The sequence below is a fragment of the Malaclemys terrapin genome, chromosome 3, assembly GCF_027887155.1.
Source record: "Malaclemys terrapin pileata isolate rMalTer1 chromosome 3, rMalTer1.hap1, whole genome shotgun sequence".
Classification (NCBI taxonomy): domain Eukaryota; kingdom Metazoa; phylum Chordata; order Testudines; family Emydidae; genus Malaclemys; species Malaclemys terrapin.
The window spans coordinates 203412656-203435660 of NC_071507.1; the positions used below are offsets into that span (position 1 = coordinate 203412656).

Consider the following 23005-nt stretch of genomic DNA (forward strand, 5'->3'; position numbering starts at 1 on the left):
GAATTCATTTAGTTTCTCTGCAATGGCCTTATCGTCCTTGAGTGCTCCTTTAGCATCTCGATCATTCAGCAGCCCCACTGGTTGTTTAGCAGGCTTCCTGCTTCTGATGTACTTTTAATTTTTTTTTTGCTATTACTTTCTGAGTCTTTGGCCAGCTGTTCTTCAAATTCCTTTTTGGCCTTCCAATTCAAAAACATCCCCCTCAGGATAACACTGAATGTGTACAAAGCAGTTGTTATCGCCATCACAACATATAGCAGTGAGACATAGCAACTTACCAAGAAAGATACGCAAAAGCTGGATGCATTTCATCACAAATGTCCGAGAAGAATATTGGGGATAACATATAGAGATATGAAGACGAAAGCAGAAGTCAGAAAAATGACTGGACAAGGCACCCGCTCACAAATAATCTACAAAAGAAGACCTCAGTGGCTGGGACGTGCTGAGAATGGAAGAAGAATGCTTACCAAATACCACCCTCGAATGGCAGCCAGAAAACACAAGACGAAAGAGAGGAAGACCTCGAATAGCATGGAAACGAACGGTTCTGAACGACATCAAGCATCTCAACATGAAATGGGATGATTTGGAGAGAAGGGCAGTTGACAGGCAAGGATAGTAATTATATTTTTACACTTCACTTGCCAGAGTTTAGGCTCCTTTCTATTTTCCTCACTAGGATTTAACTTCCACTTTTTAAAGGATGCTTTTTTGCCTCTCACTGCTTCTTTTACTTTGTTGTTTAGCCACGGTGGCTCTTTTTTGGTTCTCTTACTATGTTTTTCAATTTGGGGTGTACATTTAAGTTGAGCCTCTATTATGGTGTCTTTAAAAAGTTTCCACACAGTTTACAGGGATTTCACTTTTGGCGCTGTACCCTTTAATTTCTGTTTAACTAACCTCCTCATTTTTGTGTAGTTCCCCTTTCTGAAATTAAATGCTACAGTGTTGGACTGCTGTGGTGTTTCCCCCACCACAGGGATGTAAAATTTAATTATATTATGGTCATTATTACCAAGTGGTCCAGCTATATTCACCTCTTGGACCAGATCCTGTGCTCCACTCAGGACTAAATCAAAAATTGCCTCTCCTCTGGCAGGTTCCAGGACTAGCTGCTCCAAGAAGCAGTCATTTAAGGTGTCAAGAAACTTTATCTCTGTATCCCGTCCTGAGGAGACATGTACCCAGTCAATATGGGGATAGATGAAATCCTCTATTATTACTGAGGTTTTTTTAATAGCCTCTCTCATCTCCCTGGGCATTTCACAGTCACTATCAGCATCCTGGTCAGGTGGTCGGGTAATATATCCCCATATGATTTTGCTGGCTGTTGGTTCCGCCCCATAGTACTTTCAAGTCTGGCTAGAAATACAAAGCACCATAACTCTGAAACTTGTCATAACTCTCCTGAGACTTGCAGTCCAGCTTTGCAGACTCTAGAGACCTAGGGGAGGTGGGAACAGATATCTGAATCAACAATCCAGCCTGTATCGGGAGGGGTTGCGAGTTCTTTGAATAGGATTAAAATTCAAAATGATCTGGACAAACTGGAGAAATGGTCTGAAGTAAATGGGATGGAATTCAATAAGGACAAATGCAAAGTACTCCACTTAGGAAGGAGCAATCAGTTGCACACATAAAAAATGGGAAATGACTGCCTAGGAAAGAGTATTGCAGAAAGAGGTCTGGGGCTCATAGTGGATCACAAGCTAAAGATGTGTCAACATGTAACGCTGTTGCACAAAAAGGAAACATCATTCTGGGATGTATTATCAGGAGTATTGTAAGCAAGACACGAGAAGTAATTCTTCCACTCTACTCTGCGCTGGAGTATTGTGTCCAGTTCTGGGTGCCACATTTCAGGAAAGATGTGGAGAAATCGGAAAAAGTCCAGAGAAGAGCAACAAAAAGGTTTAAAGGTCTAGAAAACATGATCCATGAGGGACGATTAAAAAAATTGGCTTTGTTTAGTCTGGAAAAAAGAAGACCGAGTGGGGACATGATAACAGTTTTCAAGTACATGAAAGGAGGTTACAAGGAGGAGGGGGAGAATTTTTTCTTGTTAACCTCTGATAGTACAAGAAGCAACGGGCTTACCGGTATCTAAAAGGGTGTCATAAGGAGGAGGGAGGAAACTTGTTCACCTTAGCCTCTAAGGATAGAACAAGAAGCAATGGCCTTAAACTGCAGCAATGGAGGTCTAGGTTGGACATTAGGAAATAGTTCCTAACTGTCAGGGTGGTTAAACACTGGAATAAATTACCTAGGGAGGTTGTGGAATCTCCATCTCTGGAGATATTTAAGAGTAGGTTAGATAAATGTCTATCAGGGGTGGTCTAGACAGTATTTGGTCCCGCCATGAGGGCAGGGGACTGGACTCGATGACCTCTCGAGGTCCCTTCCAGTCCTAGAATCTATGAATCTACATTGCAGCAAGGGACATTTAGGTTGGCCATTAGGAAATACTTAAGCACTGGAATAAATGGTTAAGCACTGGAATAAATTGCCTGGGGAGGTTGTGGAGTCTCCATCATTGGAGATTTTTTTAAGAGCAGGTTGGACAAACACCTGTCAGGGATGGTCTAGATAATACTGGCTCAGTGCAGGGGTCTGGACTAGATGACCTCTTGAGATCCCTCCCAGTCCTACGATTCTATGATGTCACTTTCTAAAAAATGTGCTCTCACGCATCCACAAGTTCTGGGCTCACTGCAGGAAGCACAGGCTGAAATTCTACAGCTTGCGTTCCGCAGGAGGTCTTACAATCTATGAACATAGAGATGCGTATGGGGTGGCGCAGGCTGGTGGGCTGTTTCAGCAGCCCAGGAAGGGAAGCAAACTCCACAGCTGAGTCTTTTTAATGCCCTGGCCTTGGCCCAGTTTATTGTTTGATTTAATTATATTTGGTCATTATTGCCTAGTGGTCCGGCTATGTTCAGCTCTTGGACTAGATCCTGTGCTCCACTTAGGACTAAATCAAGAATTGCCTCTCCTCTGGTGGGTTCCAGGACCAGCTGCTCCAAGAAGCAGTCATTTAAGGTGTCATCAATAAGACATCAATAACATAAAATAAAGCAACTTGACATACAAATGCTGCTTACATTTCCCAGAGGCTTTTCCCCAATCTCCAGCAGCTAGGAGAAAACAGGACATACCCTCCCCATCTGCCCCCTAGGTCCAGCCCCCTCTTCCTTGCCCAGCCACATGATAGACACAGCTCCCCTAACCCTTTCCAGGGTGCTGCTTCTCCTTGTCACATGAGGTTGTCCCTGAAATAGTCAGGCTGCCTTATATCCATGTCACAAGCCTAGAACAGCCTCCAACTAACGGCATGCTAGCTCCACCTTCTCCTTCAGAGAAGACCCACCTGTTCCATGGGGCATTTGGACGTCAGTGTGTTCACATCACCTGTGTTTATTTAGTCAGATATCGCACCTGCTGTGGCTTTCGATTCATCGGACGTGCCCCATTAGCTGGCTGGCAGAGAGCGAGGGCGTGGATAGGGACGGTGCCGTACGACAGTCAACCTGTTTACGTGGATTTGGAGTGTCCCTTACTCAGGTTCTCCAAATCCTCCCTTGTTCCTGCCAGATGTAACTCTCTGCTTCGGAACAGGCCAGCTCCTCGAGGAAGCCCTTTTTGCATCCGTGCTCGCTTACATCCTGTTCTCCAAAGGTATTTAATTAGGTACCTCACTCCCATTGATTTGGGGACTTAGGCACCTAAATACCTTTGTGAATCTGGGCCTTAGCCCCTCACAGCCTTCTCCAGCCTTAGATCTCTCCGTTGCGAAGAGAGTCAGGGTTCCTGATGCCAAGCTGCCAGCGCTATGCCCTGGCAATCCTGCCTCTCTGTGTTGAGCAACGAATACCCGGGCTTCTGAACTGATGGAGGGTGGCGGGGAGTCAGCTTGTGAATGCATTCACTCCTCTAATAATGAGACCAGAGGTTTCTGCCCACCTGGACCCCAATGGAAGGAAGAGGGGATGGCAGTCAAATCCACTCCTCTGATTCTCCCTCCTGCCCGCCCTCAAGAAGAAGCCAAGCAGATCAAAGATTTCCGACTCACCATGGCAAGGGCCTCTGCGTTTGAGCTCACCCGCTGTTATCCTCCAGTGGATCCAAACACAGCCTTTCTCCCCAGGTCAGTTGCTCCAGAACCAAGATAGAAGGGAGACTGGACATAGCTCAACCAGGACCCCCCCCTCCCATCTGGTTTCCTTTCTATGCCTTGCAGCCAAAACACTCCCCCACCCCGGGGCTCACGCGGGGTGTTTTCCTGCCCCACGCCCTGGCCTTGGCATCGGAAAGGGGGTCAGTGAGTGTGTGCTGGAAGGCAGCACGTCAGTGTGAATGGCATCAGACTGAACGGGGGCTTTCTCCCCAGCACTGGCCTGTGCTTTAGATTTACTTCGCATCTGAGGAGCGCTAAGGCCTGACCCACAAAGCCTTCATTCGAAGGGGAAGAGGAAGCTGCAGATCCCTGGGAAGATATGGAGGGACAAATCGGTCTCTCTTCCACCAGTGTGAGTGAACCCGGCTTTGGAACAGGGAAGAGGAGCTGGTGATCTTCCCTGAATGGTCCTGTCCTGCTGTCCAGCTCGGTGGATATAAATAGCATTGTGCGTCAAAATGGCCCAGGCAGGGGAATAGCCGGGGGGAGCAAGACTTGGAAAAGCAGTATCCAGGATAGCTTGAGCCACCATGCACCATGTCTTGTTTCTTCACGTCCGGACCACTGCTGGGGAGCTGCGCGCAAGCCACAACTGTTCTAAAAGGCAGCTGCCCATCGCCACGGAAATGAAAACACGTCACCCCAGTGCTCTCTACACACTCCAATGGCTCAGCAAGTATAGACTAAATGGACACCAATCAGACGTCAAGAATTATAACGTTCAAAAACCAGTCGGCGAACACTTCAACCTCCCTGGTCACTCAATTACAGACCTCAACGTGGCAATACTCCACCAAAAAACCCTCAAAAACAGACTCCAACGAGAGACTGCTGAATTGGAATTAATTTGCAAACTGGACACCATTCAATTAGGCTTGAATAAAAACTGGGAGTGGATGGGTCATTACACAAAGTAAAAACTATTTCCCCATGCTAATTTTTTCCCTCTACTCTTACTCACACCTTCTTGTCAACTGTTGGAAATGGGCCATCCAGATCATCACTACAAAAGTTTTTTTTTTCTCCTGCTGATAATCGCCCACCTGAATTGATTACTCTAGTTATAGTTGGTATGGCAACACCCATTTGTTCAGGTTCTCTGAGTATATATATCTTCCTACTGTATATTTTCCGCTGCATGCATCTGATGAAGTGGGTTTTAGCCCACAAAAGCTTATCTCCAAATACATTTGTTAGTCTCTCAGGTGCCACAAGGACTCCTCGTTCTTTCAGCAGGTATTAGCTCCAATTCACTACGGGCTAGATCCTCAGCTGGTGTAAATCAGCCTGGCTGCATTGATGTCAGTTTACTCCAGTTGGGAATCTGGCCCCTAGGCGCAGGGCCCCCTTAGTCTAAGATCAACCGTATTGTTGGAGGGCAGTGTCCTGGGCTGCATTGATCTAACAGGTCCTCTCCTTTGCTAACTCTCCCGATGCACAGTAATAAATGGAACTAACTGGACGTTTTCTAATGGAAGGTTTTTCCAAGGGAAGCCAGCCTGGTTTCCTCCTAGGTCATCTGCCTTGCCACCTACGGCGGAGCCTGAAGTCGGGGCTCTCAGAATTTCTGGCCCATCCAGCAGATGGCCAGCAATTTGGGCAGCTCGGGGAGCCTTGTCAGTTTCATTTAGAAGAGGTCACAATGGCATGTCATTTCGATTTTTTGAAGTGAACATTTCACACCCATCCACCCACTCCTCAGTTCTCCCATTGGATGGGAAGTTTCACAATTGTGCGCTTTCGTGCCCATGAGTTTCATGTTTACTTTCTGAATTTCCCAAGGCACAGGAATTCCGGATTTCAGCCAGTACTAATAACAGGACTTAGCGCTGACTCAGGGCGTTTCTTCCACAAATCTCGAAGCACTTCACAAAGGCAGGGGAACAACATAATCCCCGCTTTACAGCCAAAGAAGATGAAGCAAAGGGAGAGGGTGGGACTTGCACAAGAGAAGCAGGGCAGAGATGGGAATAGAGCCCAGGTCTCCTGGCTGCCCTGTTCATTGATGGTTAAGAGTCCAATAGGAACAGCTGCTCGGCATGGAGTGCAGTGTGGAACTAGGGTTGTGTATTTGTGCTGTTGCTCTTTAGATGCAGGTCGAAAGAGATCCTGCGGGGGGGATCTCTGTCCCTGTGGATGGGGGGGCTGTGTGGGGACCCCAGTGTCCTAAGGGGAGTCACTGCCCCTGTGGTTGGGGCTCTGTGCTGTTTTATCTGGTGTCCTGGGTTGGCGTTGTGGCCCTGTAGATGGATGGGTGCTGTGTGTGGGGACCCTGGTGTCCTGGGGGGAGTCCCTGTCTTTATGGATAGGGGAGTGCTGTGTGGGGATCCCGGTGTCCGGGGGTGGGGGGGGGGTAGCTGCTGCCCTTGTGGATGGAGAGGGCTGTGTAGAGGGGATCTCAGTGTCTTGGGGGGCTCATTGATGTGAATGGAGGAGTGCTGCATGTGGGGGATCCCAGTGTCCTGGGTGATGACTGTGGCCCTGTGGAGGGGGGGCAGTGTGGGGGACCCTGGTGTCCTGAAGAAGTCACTACCCATGTGGATGGGAGGGGGGGTCACCTCATGGGGTTCCCTGGTGGGGAGGGGCTATCATATCCTGCATCCCCGTGGGACTCATTCTTATCTCCCCCGGGACAGTGTGTGGCCCCGCCCCCAGGCCGGCACAGCCCGATGGAGGGGCAAGTAGCCACCTGTAACCTGAACAATTATTACACTTATAAGATTATGTATTGGCGTGCAACAGGCACTATCTGCTAACAGCGTCTTTTCCTAGGGGGCTACTTAACTGAGAACATGGGATTTGCTGAAACAAACCGAGAAACATTACTTACTACAAATCCAACTAACTTTGGGGGAGGGAGAGCTCCGTGGTTTGAGCATTGGCCTGCTAAACTCAGGGTTATGAGTTCAATCCTTGAGGGGGCCATTTAGGGATCTGGGGCAAAAATCTGTCTGGGGATTAGCCCTGCTTTGAGCAAGGGGTTGTACTAGATGATTTTTTCTGAGGTCCCTTCCAACCCTGATATTCTAACTGAAATCCTAGGAAAGGATCAGTACACTTAGGCAAGTGCAGTAAAGTAGATCCCTGCATTGCTCATACAAGTTGTGGAGACCATTGGAAACAACAATAGAAGGGGAAAGTAAGTGGAGCCCATCAGAAGAAAGGTCCTGATTCAGTTTAGACTGGCTCAAGGACCTGACAAACCCAGGAACTGGGCATGGTATTTTATACCCTTCCTTATGGCAATAGTATGGTTATACAACAGATCTGATTGTTTACCTTGATTATAATGAGGTCAACAGCTGCCTCTATCCATATGTGGCCTTGAGAGTGTCCATAATTAAGCATTAATATTCACGATTTACATAATTTTTTTAATAATTCTTATCCATAAATGGGGTCCAGCTGCTTAGATGCTGCATAGCAACCAAACTGCCAAAGCTCCCACAGTTCCCTTCTTGCAGAACTCTGGGGTACACTGGACCTGTGTGGTTATCAAACCACTCCCACAAGGCCTTGGGGTATCTGATGAGGCTTCTCTTCTTAGGCCGAATTAACGGGCAGCAGGTTTAAAACAAACAAAAGGAAGTATTTCTTCACACAACGCACAGGCAACCTGTGGAACTCCTTGCCAGGGGATGTTGTGAAGGCCAAAACTATAAGGGGGTGAAAAAAAGAAGTAGATACGTCCATTGAGGACTATTAGCCAAGATGGTCAAGGATGCAGCCCCATGCTCTGGGTGTCCCCATGCTCTTGGCCATTGCACGTTCTGTTCATTCTCTCTCGGGCACCTGGCATTGGTCACTGCCGGAAGACAGGCTACTGGGCTAGATGGACCTTTGGTCTGACCCAGTACGGCCGGTCTTATGTTCTGCCTGCGCTGGCCTGGGCAGCTTAACCCCAGCCCTTCCCACCAACAGGCCTTTCAGCCCAGCAAGCCCCATCGCCCCTTACACGCCTCTGCCCCGTTTGCCCCCATGCACGTGCCCTGCTAAGGAGCCCCGCCCCCTGCCAGGGCTTATACTGCTGTGATGTCACTGCACCAAACCACCCACAGGGCAGGGTCTCAGCTCCTGAGACCAGGGCGCCTGCAACGGGCTCTAGGACCCAGAGGAGCCTGGTTCTCGAGGCAGGGCTGGAGTGCCAGAAGGGGCGTGGCCCGTGAAGGGGCGTGGCCAGGCGGCGCTGATGGGCGGGGCCCGGCGCTCTATACCCCCCCCCATAGAGGGGCCGCGGCTCCCCAGAGCGGCTCCGGCGGCGGTCATGGCGAGGCGGCTGGTGCTGTTCGACCTGGGCGGGGTGCTCTTCACCCCCAGCCCGCTGGGCGCCTTCGGCCGCTACGAGGCGTCGCTGCACCTGCCCAGGTAGGCGCTAGTCCCCGCCCGCCCGAGCGTGTTTCTCGGGTTGCCGGGGCAGTGAAGCCCATAGAAATGATGGGTTAATTTTGTGTGCCTCGGGGTCGCCCGTACTGCATTCTTAGCTCTCCAGCCTTTGCTCCACCTGCACGGCTCAGGGAGTGTGGTTGGGGTTGTGGGACGCCGGGGAGGGGGGGGTTCAGGGCACTGTGGCGGCGGGTACGTGCAGGGCATGTGGGGGGTGTGCAGGGCAGCTTGTATGTTGGGGGGGGTTGAAGGGTATATGGGGGGAATCAAGGCCCCCTTGTATCTAGGGTGGGGGGTGATGGGCATTTGGGGGGAAGGTTCGGAGCATCGTGGGGTAGCAGGGTTGTGCATTTGGGATGGTCCAGGGCAACTTTGTACCTTAGGGTGAGGGATAGAGGCCACCTTGGGATGCGGGGGGGTTGCAGGTGTGTGGGGGGAGGTTCAGGACACCTGTGTACAGTGTTTTCCCCAGGAATTGAAGTGTGTGTGTGTGTGTGTGTGTGTGTGTGTTTGAATTTATGGGAGAGGCCGATGAGGGGTAAGACTGTGAGGGTGAAGGTGGGCTGTATGGCATCATAGTAAAAACTGAAAGCTGTTTCATGATTGAAATCCCACAAACTAAATTTGGCTACTCAAGCCTTCTATGAAGCTCTACATCTACATCCTTCTTGGTTTCTTGTTATAATTTTGCACAACTCTGTTTAATGAACTTCTTGAATGCAACGTGTTCATCATGTGTCCAGTACTTCCATTCTTTCAGTTGATATGCTCATTAGTTCATTCACATGATCAGGAAGATGACTTCTTTCAGAACACAAAATTCTATGTAATGATGGAAAAAGAACACTCCACTGTAGCTGTTGTGACTTGGAGTAGCAAGAGAGATGAATTCCTACTTCTTTCATCTCAGGAAATATAGCATAAAGATTGGGTGGAGCCACTAGTGATGATAAAAAAGAAGTTGAAGTAAAATCTTCATTCATTCGTCGTATGATATTGCACTCAGTGTTCAAATTTTCTATTCTTTTCTGAGCACATGGCATCCCCATTGCTGGTAGTGTCTCACTTCACTCAACTGTTAGTGTTTTATAGGACAGGGATCTGTAAAAGCTACGTAGTTGAGTAGAATCTAGAAGTCGCTGTTATAGATTTTTAAGAATCAAGTCTGTACTTTTTCAATTGTCTTAACAAATACTTCTTGTCCCTTCACTTAAGGATTCAAAATAAATGCCTTCATTAGTCAACTTCTGGAGTGAAGTCTTTGCTTCTTCCAGTACTTTTTCAATGGATATCTCTCTGATTGTCCAGCAAAACAAGCTACTTTGATCTTTGATCCAAAGATCTACTAGTGTTGTAGCAGATACCTGGATGGCATTGTTTAATGACCCAAGTGGTTTCAACAGTAGACTTACGAGAGAGAGAATGGTAATAGTCTTCTCTAAACATAGTAGCAAAAGTAATCCACCAGCCTCACTACTTAGATCCATCCCATCTTGGTAGATACTTTCCAAAGTCAGTAATAATGGCTGGAGTAATTTTAAGACAACAGCCAAGGATCGCTCATGAGAAAGCCAGAGGGTTTTCCCAGGTTGGACTAATTTGAACTTCAGTCCCAGCGTATCTTTTATATTTTCCAAGATATTCAGTCTTTTTGGACTCTTGCTGAAAAAAGAATATAATGAAGACCTAACATTTATAGCTTTTTAAATGTCTTTTGAAGAGTCTGCAGTTTGTACTAACGCTAGTTGGAGTAGATGGCCTCTGCAGTGTGTATAGGGGAGATTAGGGTTACGCTTTTTTCTGAGCAAAGCTTGTACTCCACCATGTCTTCCAGAGACATTTGCAGTGCCATCAAATGCACAAGCAGCCATCTGTTTGGGGTCCAATTGACAAGCATTTAACTCTTCTAAGATGTGGGTTGTCACAGATGCAGCCGATGTGTCTTCTATAACTTGAACACCTAGAAATGCATCTATTAGCCTACCACTAACATCAAGATAATGTACACAATGACTTAATACTTGATGTCTATTTGCGTCGGTGCATTCATCAGCCATGTATGCAAATTTTTTGAATGTGGTGAGAGAGTTCTTCACTTTTTCAACTGTTGAGTCTTTCACTGTTGCACTGCATGTTTCTAGCCAGTCAGTTGAGTTTCTTGCAGAAAGATAGTGATCACTTGCTGGTCTTGTTCAGAACCAGTGTTCAACTTCAGGATTAACAAGTGACAATGCACTTAACATTGCCTCCAATTTGTAGTGTGTGGTATCTCTTGCTTAAATAGAAAGTAGGATGCCACAGCCATGTTTGGTCGCATGAACTGTGTTGTGTCTCCAGCATTCTTAACAGCCTCACCCCACTCACTGGTGTTGTCCTTGGTCAGTGGAGACTCAGAGTTCAGAGGTTCTTTCACATGAGTTCACCTCCCAGGTGGGGGGCAAGAAGGCACCTTGCTTGTTCCTCCAGCTGCTCACTGTTTGCTCTGGCCACTGTTGTTCGTTGTGCCACCGTTCACTCCATTGCTCTGTGGCCAATGGGCCTGTGCCATCACCTCCTGCTTGTCCCTGCCACTGTGTCCTCTGCGAGTTGGTCTCTTGAGGTTCCATCCAGCTCTCAGTGATTTCAGCTGAGCTCTGTGGGGGGGGGGGGACCTTGGTGCTAGTGCAGACTGGGCCATCTCTTCCACACGAACACTGTCCCACAGCAGGTCTAAACACTTAGACCTGATTATCAGTGATTTCAGCTCTAGTGGTCACTTAAGAAAACAAAAGACTATCTATGGAGCCTAATCAGCTCTGTCTTTAAACAGTGGAGAGGGGCAGGTCAAATAGTACTTGTGACTCGGGCAGACCATCAAGCAAAACACCTGTTCCCACCCTCTCTCCTGATGCCCTCAATCAGCACAGATAAGTACAATTCTACTGCCCTTTACTCATACAATAAAAATAACAACATTTTATTCCCCCCCCCCCCCCCCCCCCCCCGGCATTCAGGTGATTTGTAACCCAACCCCAGCCAAAATCTATCACTTGGGCAACACAGCTCTGTTTGCCGGATACTTAGGTAGATTAGGTGTGACTGTAAATACAATCTGGCCCTGAAGCCTTTCCCCCAGCTCATCACTGGCTGTCAGGGAGAGCTCATTTAGACTTCGCTTACAAATCATCATTTGAAATGATTCGGTTGGCCAACATCACCGAAATGAATGCACTGACATTGTCATAAAAACAACACCTGTATAAGGAAGCTAGTCTATGTACATACTTTTCAAATCTATTATACTTTTTCAGATGCACGTATTTTATCATACACTTTATATGCTTTTAAAGTACATCGCTACCTCCGTATAACGCCACCCGATATAACACGAATTTGGATATAATGTGGTAAAGCAGTGCTCCGGGGGGACAGGGCAGCGCACACCGGCGGATCAAAGCAAGTTCAATATAACGCGGTTTCACCTATAACGCGGTAAGATATTTTGGCTCCCGAGGACAGCGTTCTATCGAGGTAGAGGTGTATGTATTAATGTTTCAATTTCAATTCAAATGTCCAAACAATCACTAAATTGGCAACACTGCATGTAGCTATCACAAAACTGGGGGGGGGGGGTGTTGGGGAAATCCAGGGGGGGTGTGGGGAAATCCCTGCCTGTGTACTTTGGGGTGCAGGGGGTTGCAGGGCATGTGGGGGGAGGTTCAGGGCACCTGTGTACTTTGGGGTGCGAGGGGTTGCAGGGTGTGTGGGGGGAGGTTCAGGGAACCCGTGTACTGTGGGGTGTGCGGGGTTGCAGGGCACCTGTGTTCTTTGGGTTGTGGGGGGTTGCAGGGAATGTGGGGGGAGGTTCAGAGCACCTGTGTACCCTCAGGTGCGGGGGGTTGCAGGACGTGTGGGGAGGTTCAGAGCACCTGTGTACCCTCGGGTGCGGGGGGTTGCAGGGCGTGTGGGGGGAGGTTCAGAATGACCTTGACAAATGGGAGCTTTGGTCTGAAGTCAACAAGATGAAATTCAGTAGAGACAAGAACTACGCTTAGGAAGTGTCGTCAGATGCTACCGGTGTGGTGCTCTGCTCTGTTCGATGGTAACAGTTGGCTGGGTGCATGTTCCCTCCGTGTGCTGCCCCGGCTCTGCAGATCGCTGACACAGCAAAGCCTGAGAGAACTCCCAATGACCACAGACTCCGATAAGGGATGAAGGCCCCCGGCCAGGTTGATTGTCAAACGAAGCACAATAATAGTTCCCCGCAGACTCTACAGGCCACACTACGAATATGTGCCCCCTGACAATGGACCGGCTCAGTCTGTGATCCTTTTCCTCCTGGATAGAGCAGCGCAAGGTGCTTGGTGGGAGGCTCCAGATTTCCATATATCTTGTCCCAAAGGGCTTTTGTTAGGGAATCAGAATGCTTATATGTCCTGGATGGAGGAGTGCAGGGCACTTGCAGGAGATGGGAAGGGAGTGGTAACTGTTGCATCTTAGGGGCCATCTGGTGTCATATCGGGTCTCTTCCTTGGTGGGAGTCATGGTTTCTGGCTGGGGGCCAATGTGGGATCCTAGTTTGCAGGACTTCATTCCACATTCAGATTTAGTAATTTAGATTTGTGGCCTAAATCTGTAGCTTTCACGTGTCTGTCAGGGTCTGTGCTGCGAAGTGAGACAGTTCTGAAGTTAGGGGGTTGATGTATATGTGCCTTATGCTTTTAAGAAAGCCAAATTAAATTACAATGATTGGGGGAAGTTCTAGTGCAGAAAAAGAGTGTATTGTTTGAACGAATTCATTCACCCCCATCCCCTTTTATTAGGGGGTAGCAAAGGGAGCCCTGGCTGTATTTGATAATTGACAAGAAGACTTAAACAAATAGGGGTGGGGGAAATCACACTTCAGTTTGGGAGCGATACTGTACTCAGAGAAAAAGCTGGAAGAGAGGGGGGGAAAAAAAACTATCATAAGGGAAACAGCTTTCCAATACAGTAACTCTTCACTTAATGTCCTCCTGCTTAATGTTGTTTTGAAGTTACGTCGCTGCTCCATTAGGGAACGTGCTTGTTTAAAGTTGTGCAATGCTCCCTTATAATGTCATTTGGCTGACTTTATAAGGGAGCATTGCACAAGTCCCTCTTCTCCGCCTCCTCCCCCTCCCTCCCAGCGCTTCTCCCACTGCCAAACAGCTGTTTGGTGGCGCTTAGGACTTTCTGGGAGCGAGCGAGCGGGGAAGCTGCCCCCCCACACACACTTCCCTCCCCACCCGCAGGCAGGGCCACTCGGAACACAGGGCCTTTAGGGCCTGCAGGGCCCTGGGCTGAGGGGGCCCCGGGGCCCTGGCCTGCAGCTCTAAAGCCCCTTTCGGAATGCAGCCCTGCGAGCACGGGCCGGACGACTCAAGAGGAGCAGGGGCAGCCGCACAGCCAGCGGCTGGAGAGAAGCGGTGCTTTCCCCTTCAAAGCCGGCTGTGGGGCGAGCTGAGGCTGTGGGGGAGGGGGAACAGCAGGCTAGGGGCCGGGGGCGAGCCTCCCGGGGCAGGAGGGGCCCGCGGGCTGTAGTTTGCCCATCTCTGCATTAGTAGATGTGCAGGTGAATAAGCCCCTGGTGGTGTGGCTGATGTGGCTGGGTCCTATGATGGTGTCGCTAGAGTAGATATGGGGACAGAGTAGGCAACGAGCTTTGTTGCAGGGATTGGTTCCTGGGTTGGTGTTTCTGTGGTGTGGTGTGTACAGTTGCTGGTGAGTATTTGCTTCAGGTTGGGGGACTGAAGCAAAAATAACTTTCCCTCTTGGTATTGACACCTCCTCATCAATTATTGGGAGTGGACCACATCCACTCTGACTGGATTGGCCTTGTCATCACTGGTTCTTCACTTGTAAGGTAACTCCCTTCTCTTCTTGTGTCAGTATATAATGCCTGCATCTGTAGTTTTCACTCCATGCATCTAAAGAAGTGGGGTTTTTACCCACGAAAGCTTATGCCCAAATAAATCTGTTAGTCTTTAAGGTGCCACCAGACTCCTCGTTGTTTTTGTGGATACAGACTAGCACAGCTACCCTTCTGATCCAGAAATTTGGAGTGGTGACATCACAAACGAGGCCTTCATTTCACATAATTAGTTACTACACGGTACCTTCCGTCCATGTTATAGGTTACCCTTACTGCTGGTTGTCACCATCTGGTAAACTTTGCTGAACGAGAGTGGCTAGCTTCTCCTACAAACAACTTATGTACCACATTACGTGTTTCATGACATCTGCTTGTTACCTCCCCTTGTATCTTGCTCCAGGTGCCTTGGGCAAAATATCCCTATTCATACCATCTGTAAAACCCTTTTTTCTTGCGATAGGTCAGATGTACCTGTGTTAATCTTTTGGAGTGTGTTCACACACATCTCCAGGATCTGTTGCTTCTTAGGAGTGCCCGTGTTTTGCAACATTAGCAGTGCCCTTGCCAAGGTTGTGTATAGGACAGTAAATTTCTTAGCATCTGCTTTAAACCAAGGGCTTGACTTTGCTGACTATGGTTTGGGCCTTAGGTCTTGCACCAGGCCTAGTGGAGGGATAGCTCAGTGGTTTGAGCATTGGCCTGCTAAATCCAGGGTTGTGAGTTCAATCCTTGATGGGGCCATTTAGGGAACTGGGGTTTTAAAAAAAAAAAAAAAAAAAAAAAAAAAAGTCTGGGGATTTGTCCTGCTTTGAGCAGGGGATTGGACTAGACCAGGGGGTAGGCAACCTATGGCACGCGTGCCAAAGGTGGCACATGAGCTGACTTTTAGTGGCACTCACACTGCCCGGGTCCTCGCCACCACTCTGGGGGGGCTCTGCATTTTAATTTAATTTTAAATGAAGTTTCTTAAACATTTTAAAAACCTTCTTTACTTTACATACAACAATAGTTGAGTTCTATATTATAGACTTAGAGAAAGAGACCTTCTAAAAACGTTAAAATGTATGACTGGCACGTGAACCCTTAAGTTAGAGTGACTAAATGAAGACTAGGCACAGCACTTCTGAAAGGTTGCCGACCCCTGGACTAGATGATCTCCTGAGGTCCCTTCCAACCCTGATATTCTATGATTCTAGTGCTCCAGGGTGTGTCTCTCTCTCTCTCTCTCTCACACCTTTCATCCTAAAGCTCCCAGCTGTGTGTATTCATGCACAGCCGGTGAACGCTTCATTCTCTGCTAAAATGTAGCCCAGCTCTTGGGATGAATTTGACAGCTGATTTACGGTGTGCAAACAATCACCATAGAAGGAAGACTACTGGATCCAGATGCAACTGCAGGGGGATTTATGCCGTATGTAATTATATCTGGGTTGTGGTAACCAAACATCTCTTGCGGTTAAGTTATCTGTCAGAAGGACAAGATAATGATCTTAACTCGACTTTCTAAGTGAAAAGATGGATCTTCTCTGATTTGGCCCCATTTCTTAAAGTAAGACTAAATTGGAAAACAGCTTTGCCCTAAAATAGTACATTTCATTTTGTTTCAAGATTGCCCGCAAGTGAATCTTTCTTCATTCAAGATAACAAAGATCTATCAGTAAAGTCTCTTTTTTTTGTGGTAGAGCTTTTAACATGGTACTTCAAGAATCTCTTTCTTCGGCAAAAAAAAATCTTGCCGCGTGCATGTTAAGATGCTTCCTTTAAAAATAAGTGTGAGATGCCATTATGAAATAAATTAATAATGGAAGCAGGGGGCGTGTTCTTTCCAGGCTTTCTTTTGCCAGGTTACACACAGAACTCAAACTGTAAAAAGCACCCAGTATGTTTAGTCTGCTATTCAGCAAATGCGCCGTAAAGGCAAAAGGTGACGCATAGGAAAGCAGATGAGAGAAGAGCTGACTGGAAATACAATCTTGTTAAATACCTGGGCGTACGTTCATCTTTGGGATTATCACCTGGGAGGAATTTTGCCCCAGTGTCCTAACGGTTAACATAGTCATGGCTGGCTTCATTATACATGTAACTATAGGCATCTTTTTCAAGGCTTGAAGGGTTAAATTCTCATTACCACTCTTCTATAGGCACCTATCTCTGAGGTATTGGAGGGCTCACAGAATTCATCGGCGCTACCCTGGGGCCCGAATGTAGCCCTAAGGGGTAGGATGCTGTGCTGAAGCAACTGGGTTGGGCGTACCTCCTCAACATATGTTCCATTCTATGCATCCGAAGAAGTGGGCTGTAGCCCACAAAAGCTTATGCTCAAATAAATTCCTTAGTCTCTAAGGTGCCACAAGTACTCCTGTTCTGTTTGCTCCTCTTGCAGTAGCTGGGCTTATTATCCATTCTCGGCGCAGTGTTTCTTCTCCTCACCTGAACAAGGCATCTGCATTTCGGGTGAGAAGAGAGCTCGTGGGGTTAGGAGTCTGCCTTGGGCCCAGCCAGGGAGAAGATGTTCATAAAACCCTTGCTCACTGTTACACTATCCAATTCAATGTGGTTTGGGGTTTCAGGACAAGTTACTGCTAGCGACTCCCATTGTAAAAACCGCCATCAAAAATATTTTCTTCCAGATGCAGAAAAGGCGGCGGGGGGGGGGGGGGGGGCAGTTAAAGCATTTGAAACATGAATTATTGAGACTTTTGTTGTAACGGTATCTCTTGTTCTCTTTCGCTGTGTAGAGTATGGTGGGGGGACCTCTGCTTGGCAATCTTAGATGGGATTTAAAGATGCTATTAATTGTCCTCTTTTGGAGAAAAGTCTAGTTTTGATGGGCTGGAGTTGTTAGGAGTCAGAGCCGTTTGTTGTAAGACAAAATGAAACCCACACAACAGCAGCAAAGATAGAAAACGCAGCTTCTGTCTCTGGGCTGACTCTCCCTTGCAGCTTCGCTGCTGGAGAAATGCAGACCCAGCACGTGGTCCAGTCAGCCATCTAAAACCTGGCAAACGGTTCTCAGCGCTGGGCCCTTTGAGATGTTGCCTGTTGTGTCCGGTCAGCTCAGACTCTGTGCTGAGGCACAGACTGGCGTCTTGGTGGCTAAGCCAGGCTCTCATTACACAGAAGGCAAAAAGAGAGGAAAGAGGAGCAATAAGATGGGGCAGAAAAATGACTTTTTTTTGGTAGTGCAGGTGAGAGAGGGGGAAGGGGAAACATTAGAACCCAAGTCTCCTATTCGAGATGTTCAGGGTTCAGCTGAATCGTCTGGAGGTGGTGATGTCATCTGGCTCCTCCTCTGTGGCCCGGCCCGGCCTAGTCTGGTCAGGATCCCTTTCAGGTCAGGACAATGAAGGCCCAGTGATGTGATGGTGGATTCTGGGGTCCCAGGAAGAGATGGGGTGGCAGCCATGAAGATAAAGCTTGCTCCTTCCAGTCCAGTCATGTGTTGACTCCCAGATAAACACCCTCTAAGACAGGGGTCTCAAACTCAAATGATGTGGGGGCATGGGGAGTTTGGCGGGCCCACGAAAGAACCCCACGCTCACCCCTCCTGCAGCCCACACCCCAACTCCCTGTCCTGAGCCCCCACTGCACCCTGCACCCCAACCCCCTGCTGCAACCCACACCCCAACTCCCTGCTCTGAGCCCCCTGCCGCACCCTGCACCTCAATCCCCTGCCGCACCCCTCACCCCTCCTGCAGCCCACACCCCAATTCCCTGCCCTGAGCCCCTGCCGTACCCTGCACACCTGCACCTCAACTCCCTGCCCTGAGCCCCCATCACACCCCGCACCCCTCCTGCACCCCCTGGGGGCAGGGAGGGGGAAGAGTTGGGGTGAGGACTTTGGGGAAGGGGTTGGAATGGGGGCAGAGAAGAGGCAGGGCAGGGGTGGGGCCTCATGGAAGGGATGGAGTGGGGGCGGGGCTGGGGGCAGCAAGGGGTTGGTGTCAGTGATGTGGCCCTCGGGCCAATGCACTAGTCCTCATGCAGCCCTCGTGGTCATTTGAGTTTGAGACCCCTGGTATACACCATTCAATGTTCTGTTAATACAGGATTGATCAGATTGGTGGCAGATGCATGGAAGAAGAATCTGTTAGCCCTGCGGTGAAGTAGAATCCATTGGCAGGAGTGTGAAACTTCAGCCCACCTACACCCTAGCAGCCTCTTTGGTTAGTACAGTTGGACATCAAAAAGCAAGTTTTCCAGTCAATATGATCACTGGTTAAAAACTGACCGATGCCAAATTAGGGGGCGGGGGGAGCTTAACTTTAACTTGTCCTCCTGCGCTGCCCCACGGTTCAGAAATCGACACACGGGAGCTCTAAATGGAGATGGTAAGAAGATGATTTTGTTAACTTTACGTTTTTGGACATGTTTTTTATATTTTTCATATTATGGTCGGACCCAGACACCCCAGGTGAGATCAGATCCCTGTTGTGCTGGGGAGCTGTACATACGCGTAGTAATACAGTCCGTACCCTGACGCGCTCGCAAGCTAAGTAAATAAGACAAAGGGTGGGAGAAAGGAAGTATCCCCATTTCACAGATGAGGAACTGGGCCATGGCCACTGAGTGCTTGGCAGAGCCAGGATTCAATCCAGATCTCCTGAGCTCCAGTCCAGTTTCCAAGCTATGAGGACAAGCCATCTTGGTACGACAGGGCTGCCTTTCCTCTCATGGCGTGGCTATGATGAATGTCATCCACGCACTCTCCTGCCCTGTCTGTTTTTCTTGCTCTACCTTCGGGGAAACGAATTAAGTTGAACGTGCTCTGACATGGCTTCAGCCGTTACTGTCTTAAATCTAATCCCTGTTCTGATACCCCTGGTCCTGGCAACTTGCACTCCCGTATGGCAGAACAGCATGTGGCCACAAGAGGCCCTGCCCCAGCACGTCTGCAAGAAAGGGAACTGATGCCAGATGGAGCTGACGCTGTAACCTCAGAAATTTCAGAGAGCTTGGTTCTGAGTGGAGGAGACCCCTGAACACTGAGAATTTTGAGGTGCCATCGCTCTAAACCTGTTGCCTCTTGGGTCAAACTTCAGGCAGGCCTAGCCCTCCTCCACTGCTGTTAATCTTTGCCCAAAAGTCGAGAGCTGAATGTGCTAAGGGAGGTGTAATGATCTCCCAGTGTCTGGAGGGGGCAAGTGTAACGCTGACAGACCCCGGTCGCTGGTGGGCAGGATCAAACTTGTGGCCTCTGGAGCTTAGTGCATGAGCCTCTACCACATGAGCTAAAAGCCACCTGGCTCTTTGCTAAGGCTGTAGAGTAGACGCATTAATTTCTCTTTTTAAGTGGTCTCAGTGCTACTAGATGGGCCAGAACATCACACCCAGGAGGTGTGTGGGTTACACAAGCTCCGGGCTAAGGCTGTGCTGAGCCATGCGTCCCCACACAGGTTGTGCGTGCAGCCACTGTCCATGGAAACCCCTCAGCGCCGGGCTGGAGTCTCCTAACGCTGGTGGGCAGCAGGGCGCTTGCTCCTGGCTCGGTACCTTGCACTGGGCAGCAGGGTGGATCCCGTGAACTCGCCCTTTCAAAGGGCGTTGCAGCAGCTGTGCGGCCTCTGCCCACCGGGAGGCGTTTTGTTCTCCATAGGCACAATGCGTCCGGGTGCTCCGGTGCTGCTGCGTTGCAGTGTTGGAGCCATTGGTAGATGCTTGGCAGAATTCAGCTTTAACCTTTATATCACTTCGATAACACTGATGTGTATTTTTAAGCATTTTTTTCAATTTTAATGTTCACAATTGCAAGGAACTGAGGGCGGCTCAGACAATCGGGGAAGGAGGCTCATAGAATCCTAGAATCTCAGGGTTGGAAGGGACCTCAGGAGGTATCTAGTCCAACCGCCTGCTCAAAGCCGGACCAACCCCAACTAAGTCATCCCAGCCAGGGTTTTGTCAAGCCGGGCCATAAAAACCTCTAAGGAAGGAGATTCCACCACCTCCCTAGGGAACCCATTCCAGTGCTTCACCACCCTCCTAGTGAAATAGTGTTTCCTTATATCCAACCTAGACCTCCCCCCTGCAACTTGAGACCATAGCTCCTTGTTCTGTCTTCTGGTACCACTGAGAGCAACCGAGCTCCATCCTCTTTGGAACCCCCCTTCACTCTTTCAACACAGGTAGTTGAAAGCAGCTATCAAATCCCCCATCACTCTTCTTTTCTGCAGACTGACTAAGCCCAGTTCTCTCAGCCTCTCCTTGTAAGTCATGTGCTCCAGCCCCCTAATCGTTTTCGTTGCCCTCCACTGAACTCTCCAATTTTTCCACATCCTTTCTGTAGTGGGGGGCCTAAAACAGGAAGCAATACTCCAGATGTGGCCTCACCAGTGCCGAATAGAGGGGAATAATCACTTCCCCCAATCTGCTGGCAATGCCCCTACTAATGCAGCCCAATATGCCATTAGTCTTCTTGGCAACAAGGGCACACTGCTGACTCATATCCAGCTTCTTGTCCTCTGTAATCCACAGGTCCTTTTCTGCAGATAGGGAAAAGTGTGATCAGGTGTCCAGTTTTTGACCAGGCCATTAAAAGTCTGGTCTGTGGTGCTGGTTGGGGCTAAGGCAGACTTGTCCCTACCTGTCCTGGCACTGCCCTGTGCCCTGGCCAGCAGGTCTGGCTCCTAGGTGGGGGGGCGGGGAAGGGCATGGGGCTCCGCGTGCTGCCCCTGCCCCGAGCACCGGCTCCACACTCCCATTGGCCCAGAACTATACTCTCTCCCACACCTCAACCCCCTGCCCCAGCCCAGTTAAAGTGAATGAGGGTGGGGGAGAGTGAGCCACTGAGGGAGGGGGAATGGAGTGAGTGGGGGGTGGGGCCTCAGGGAAGGGGTGGGGCTAGGGTGTTTTGGTTTTGTGCGATTAGAAAGTTGGCAACCCTAGAGGGGGATCAGACGTTTATTTAATGAGAGTAGACAGATTCAAACTGTTAAAGCTTAATCATAGTTAAAACACCAAGTGTCCACATCACAAGTCAAAATATATAAAGTAAATATCCTTAAATCAAACTCCCGGGTCTCCACCAGCACTTTTTATGCTACACTCAATGGAAATACTCTTCCTCGGTTTGTGCGTGAATGGTGAAATTGACACCGATTTTAAAAAAAGGGATCAAATCTTTCCAAGCATAGCCATCTTCAAGGGTGTCTAAGAACTTAGTGTGGCACATGGAAGAAGAAGATGAAATGGAGCAGGGACCGGGGAAGGAAACCTGTCAAGAGAGCGGTGACTAGGGGAGCGTTGGAACCTACATTGTTTGGGTTGCTGGCAACCAGAGTGGCCAATACACTAGAAAATGTGCTGGAGAGGTTTAGCCTGCATTGTCAGGGAGCTGGACTGGCTGTGATCTGATTATTTAAACCGTCTTAATGTCAGCAACAAACTGGAGCGGCCCCACTTGATCTGTGACGCGACTCGCCGTTCAAAAGGCCTTTGTCTTTTTAGCTCCTCCTGTCGATTCTGATGTTTCTTTTGATGTGTCAGACTTTCCATTACCTGCTGGATCCTGGCGAGACGGGAGCCAGGTATCTGAGAAATTGTTGCTCAAACCTTTGATAGAACAAAGTTCTCCAAAATGGCTGGAGGGGCCGGAAGGATTAAGCTAATGAGGAAAGATTAAACGAACGAATGTAGTTTAAGCTGTACATTTAGCTGCTAACGCAGATGGGATAGTGGCACTTTGCAGGGCGTAATCGGGGGGGGGGGATGGGGAGGAGGAGGCATTAGTTTGGGTGGCACAAAACTATTGAGGTGGGGTAGCAGAGCCCCCTAGTTGCATGTCTGCTCTGTAGTCTGACCAGCAAGGCGTTGATGCTGGTGGGCAGCCAATGGGAGGCGAGGGCATCCAGCGTCTCACAGGATCGAGCCTTAAATAAGGGCATTTTTTTTTAAAAAGTTCCCTCTCGGCCCTTCGTTGTGGGGGCTGGGTTAGTCATTGATGTGGATGGGTGCCCTCTCTGCGGTCCTGCTGCCGGGGCGCCCCCTAGGGGAAGGCGCTTTGGAGCAGTGGCATTGCAAGAATCTTTCCTCTAGAGCAGGGGCGGGCAAACTTTTTGGATTGAGGGCCACATCGGGGTTCTGAAGACTGTGCCTCCCCAAACAGCCTGACCCCCACCCCCTATCCGCCCCAATCCATCCCCTGACTGCCCCCCCTCAGAACTCCAACCCATCCAACCCCCCTGCTCCTTGTCCCCTGACTGCTCCCTTCCAGGACCCCTTGCCCCTAACCACCCCCCTGGGGGACCCCACCCCCATCCAACCTCCCTGCTTCCTGTCCTGACTGCCCTGCCCCCTAGCCACACCCCCGCCCCCTGACAGGCCTCCTGAGACCCCACGCCTATCCAATCCCCCTGTCCCCTGACCGCGCCCTCCCGAACCTGCACCCCATTCAACTGCCCACTGCTCCCTGTCCCCTGACTGCACCCCGGGGCCCCTGCCCCTTATCCAACCTCCCCGCCCCCTTACCATGCTGCTCAGAGCACCAGGACTGGCAGCTCTGCCACTCAGCCGAAGCCAGCCACACCACCTGGCAGGAACTTGCAGCCCCACTGCCCAGAGCGCTGGCGGCACGGCAA

The 23005-nt window shown here is 49.4% G+C and overlaps 1 protein-coding gene across 2 annotated transcripts in view; it reads left to right on the forward strand.

Moving 5' to 3' along the window:
* Nucleotides 1-8399: 8399 nt before the first annotated feature.
* Nucleotides 8400-23005, forward strand: part of LOC128835010 (bifunctional epoxide hydrolase 2-like) — a 97955-nt gene continuing 83349 nt past the window's right edge. Inside the window, exon 1 of one of the 2 annotated variants that reach the window (XM_054024291.1) lies at nucleotides 8400-8542. In XM_054024291.1, the coding sequence (XP_053880266.1) occupies nucleotides 8442-8542 (101 nt within the window). In that variant the 5' untranslated portion in view covers nucleotides 8400-8441. The remainder of the gene's footprint in view (nucleotides 8543-23005) is intronic. The other variant, XM_054024292.1, reaches the window with a different exon arrangement.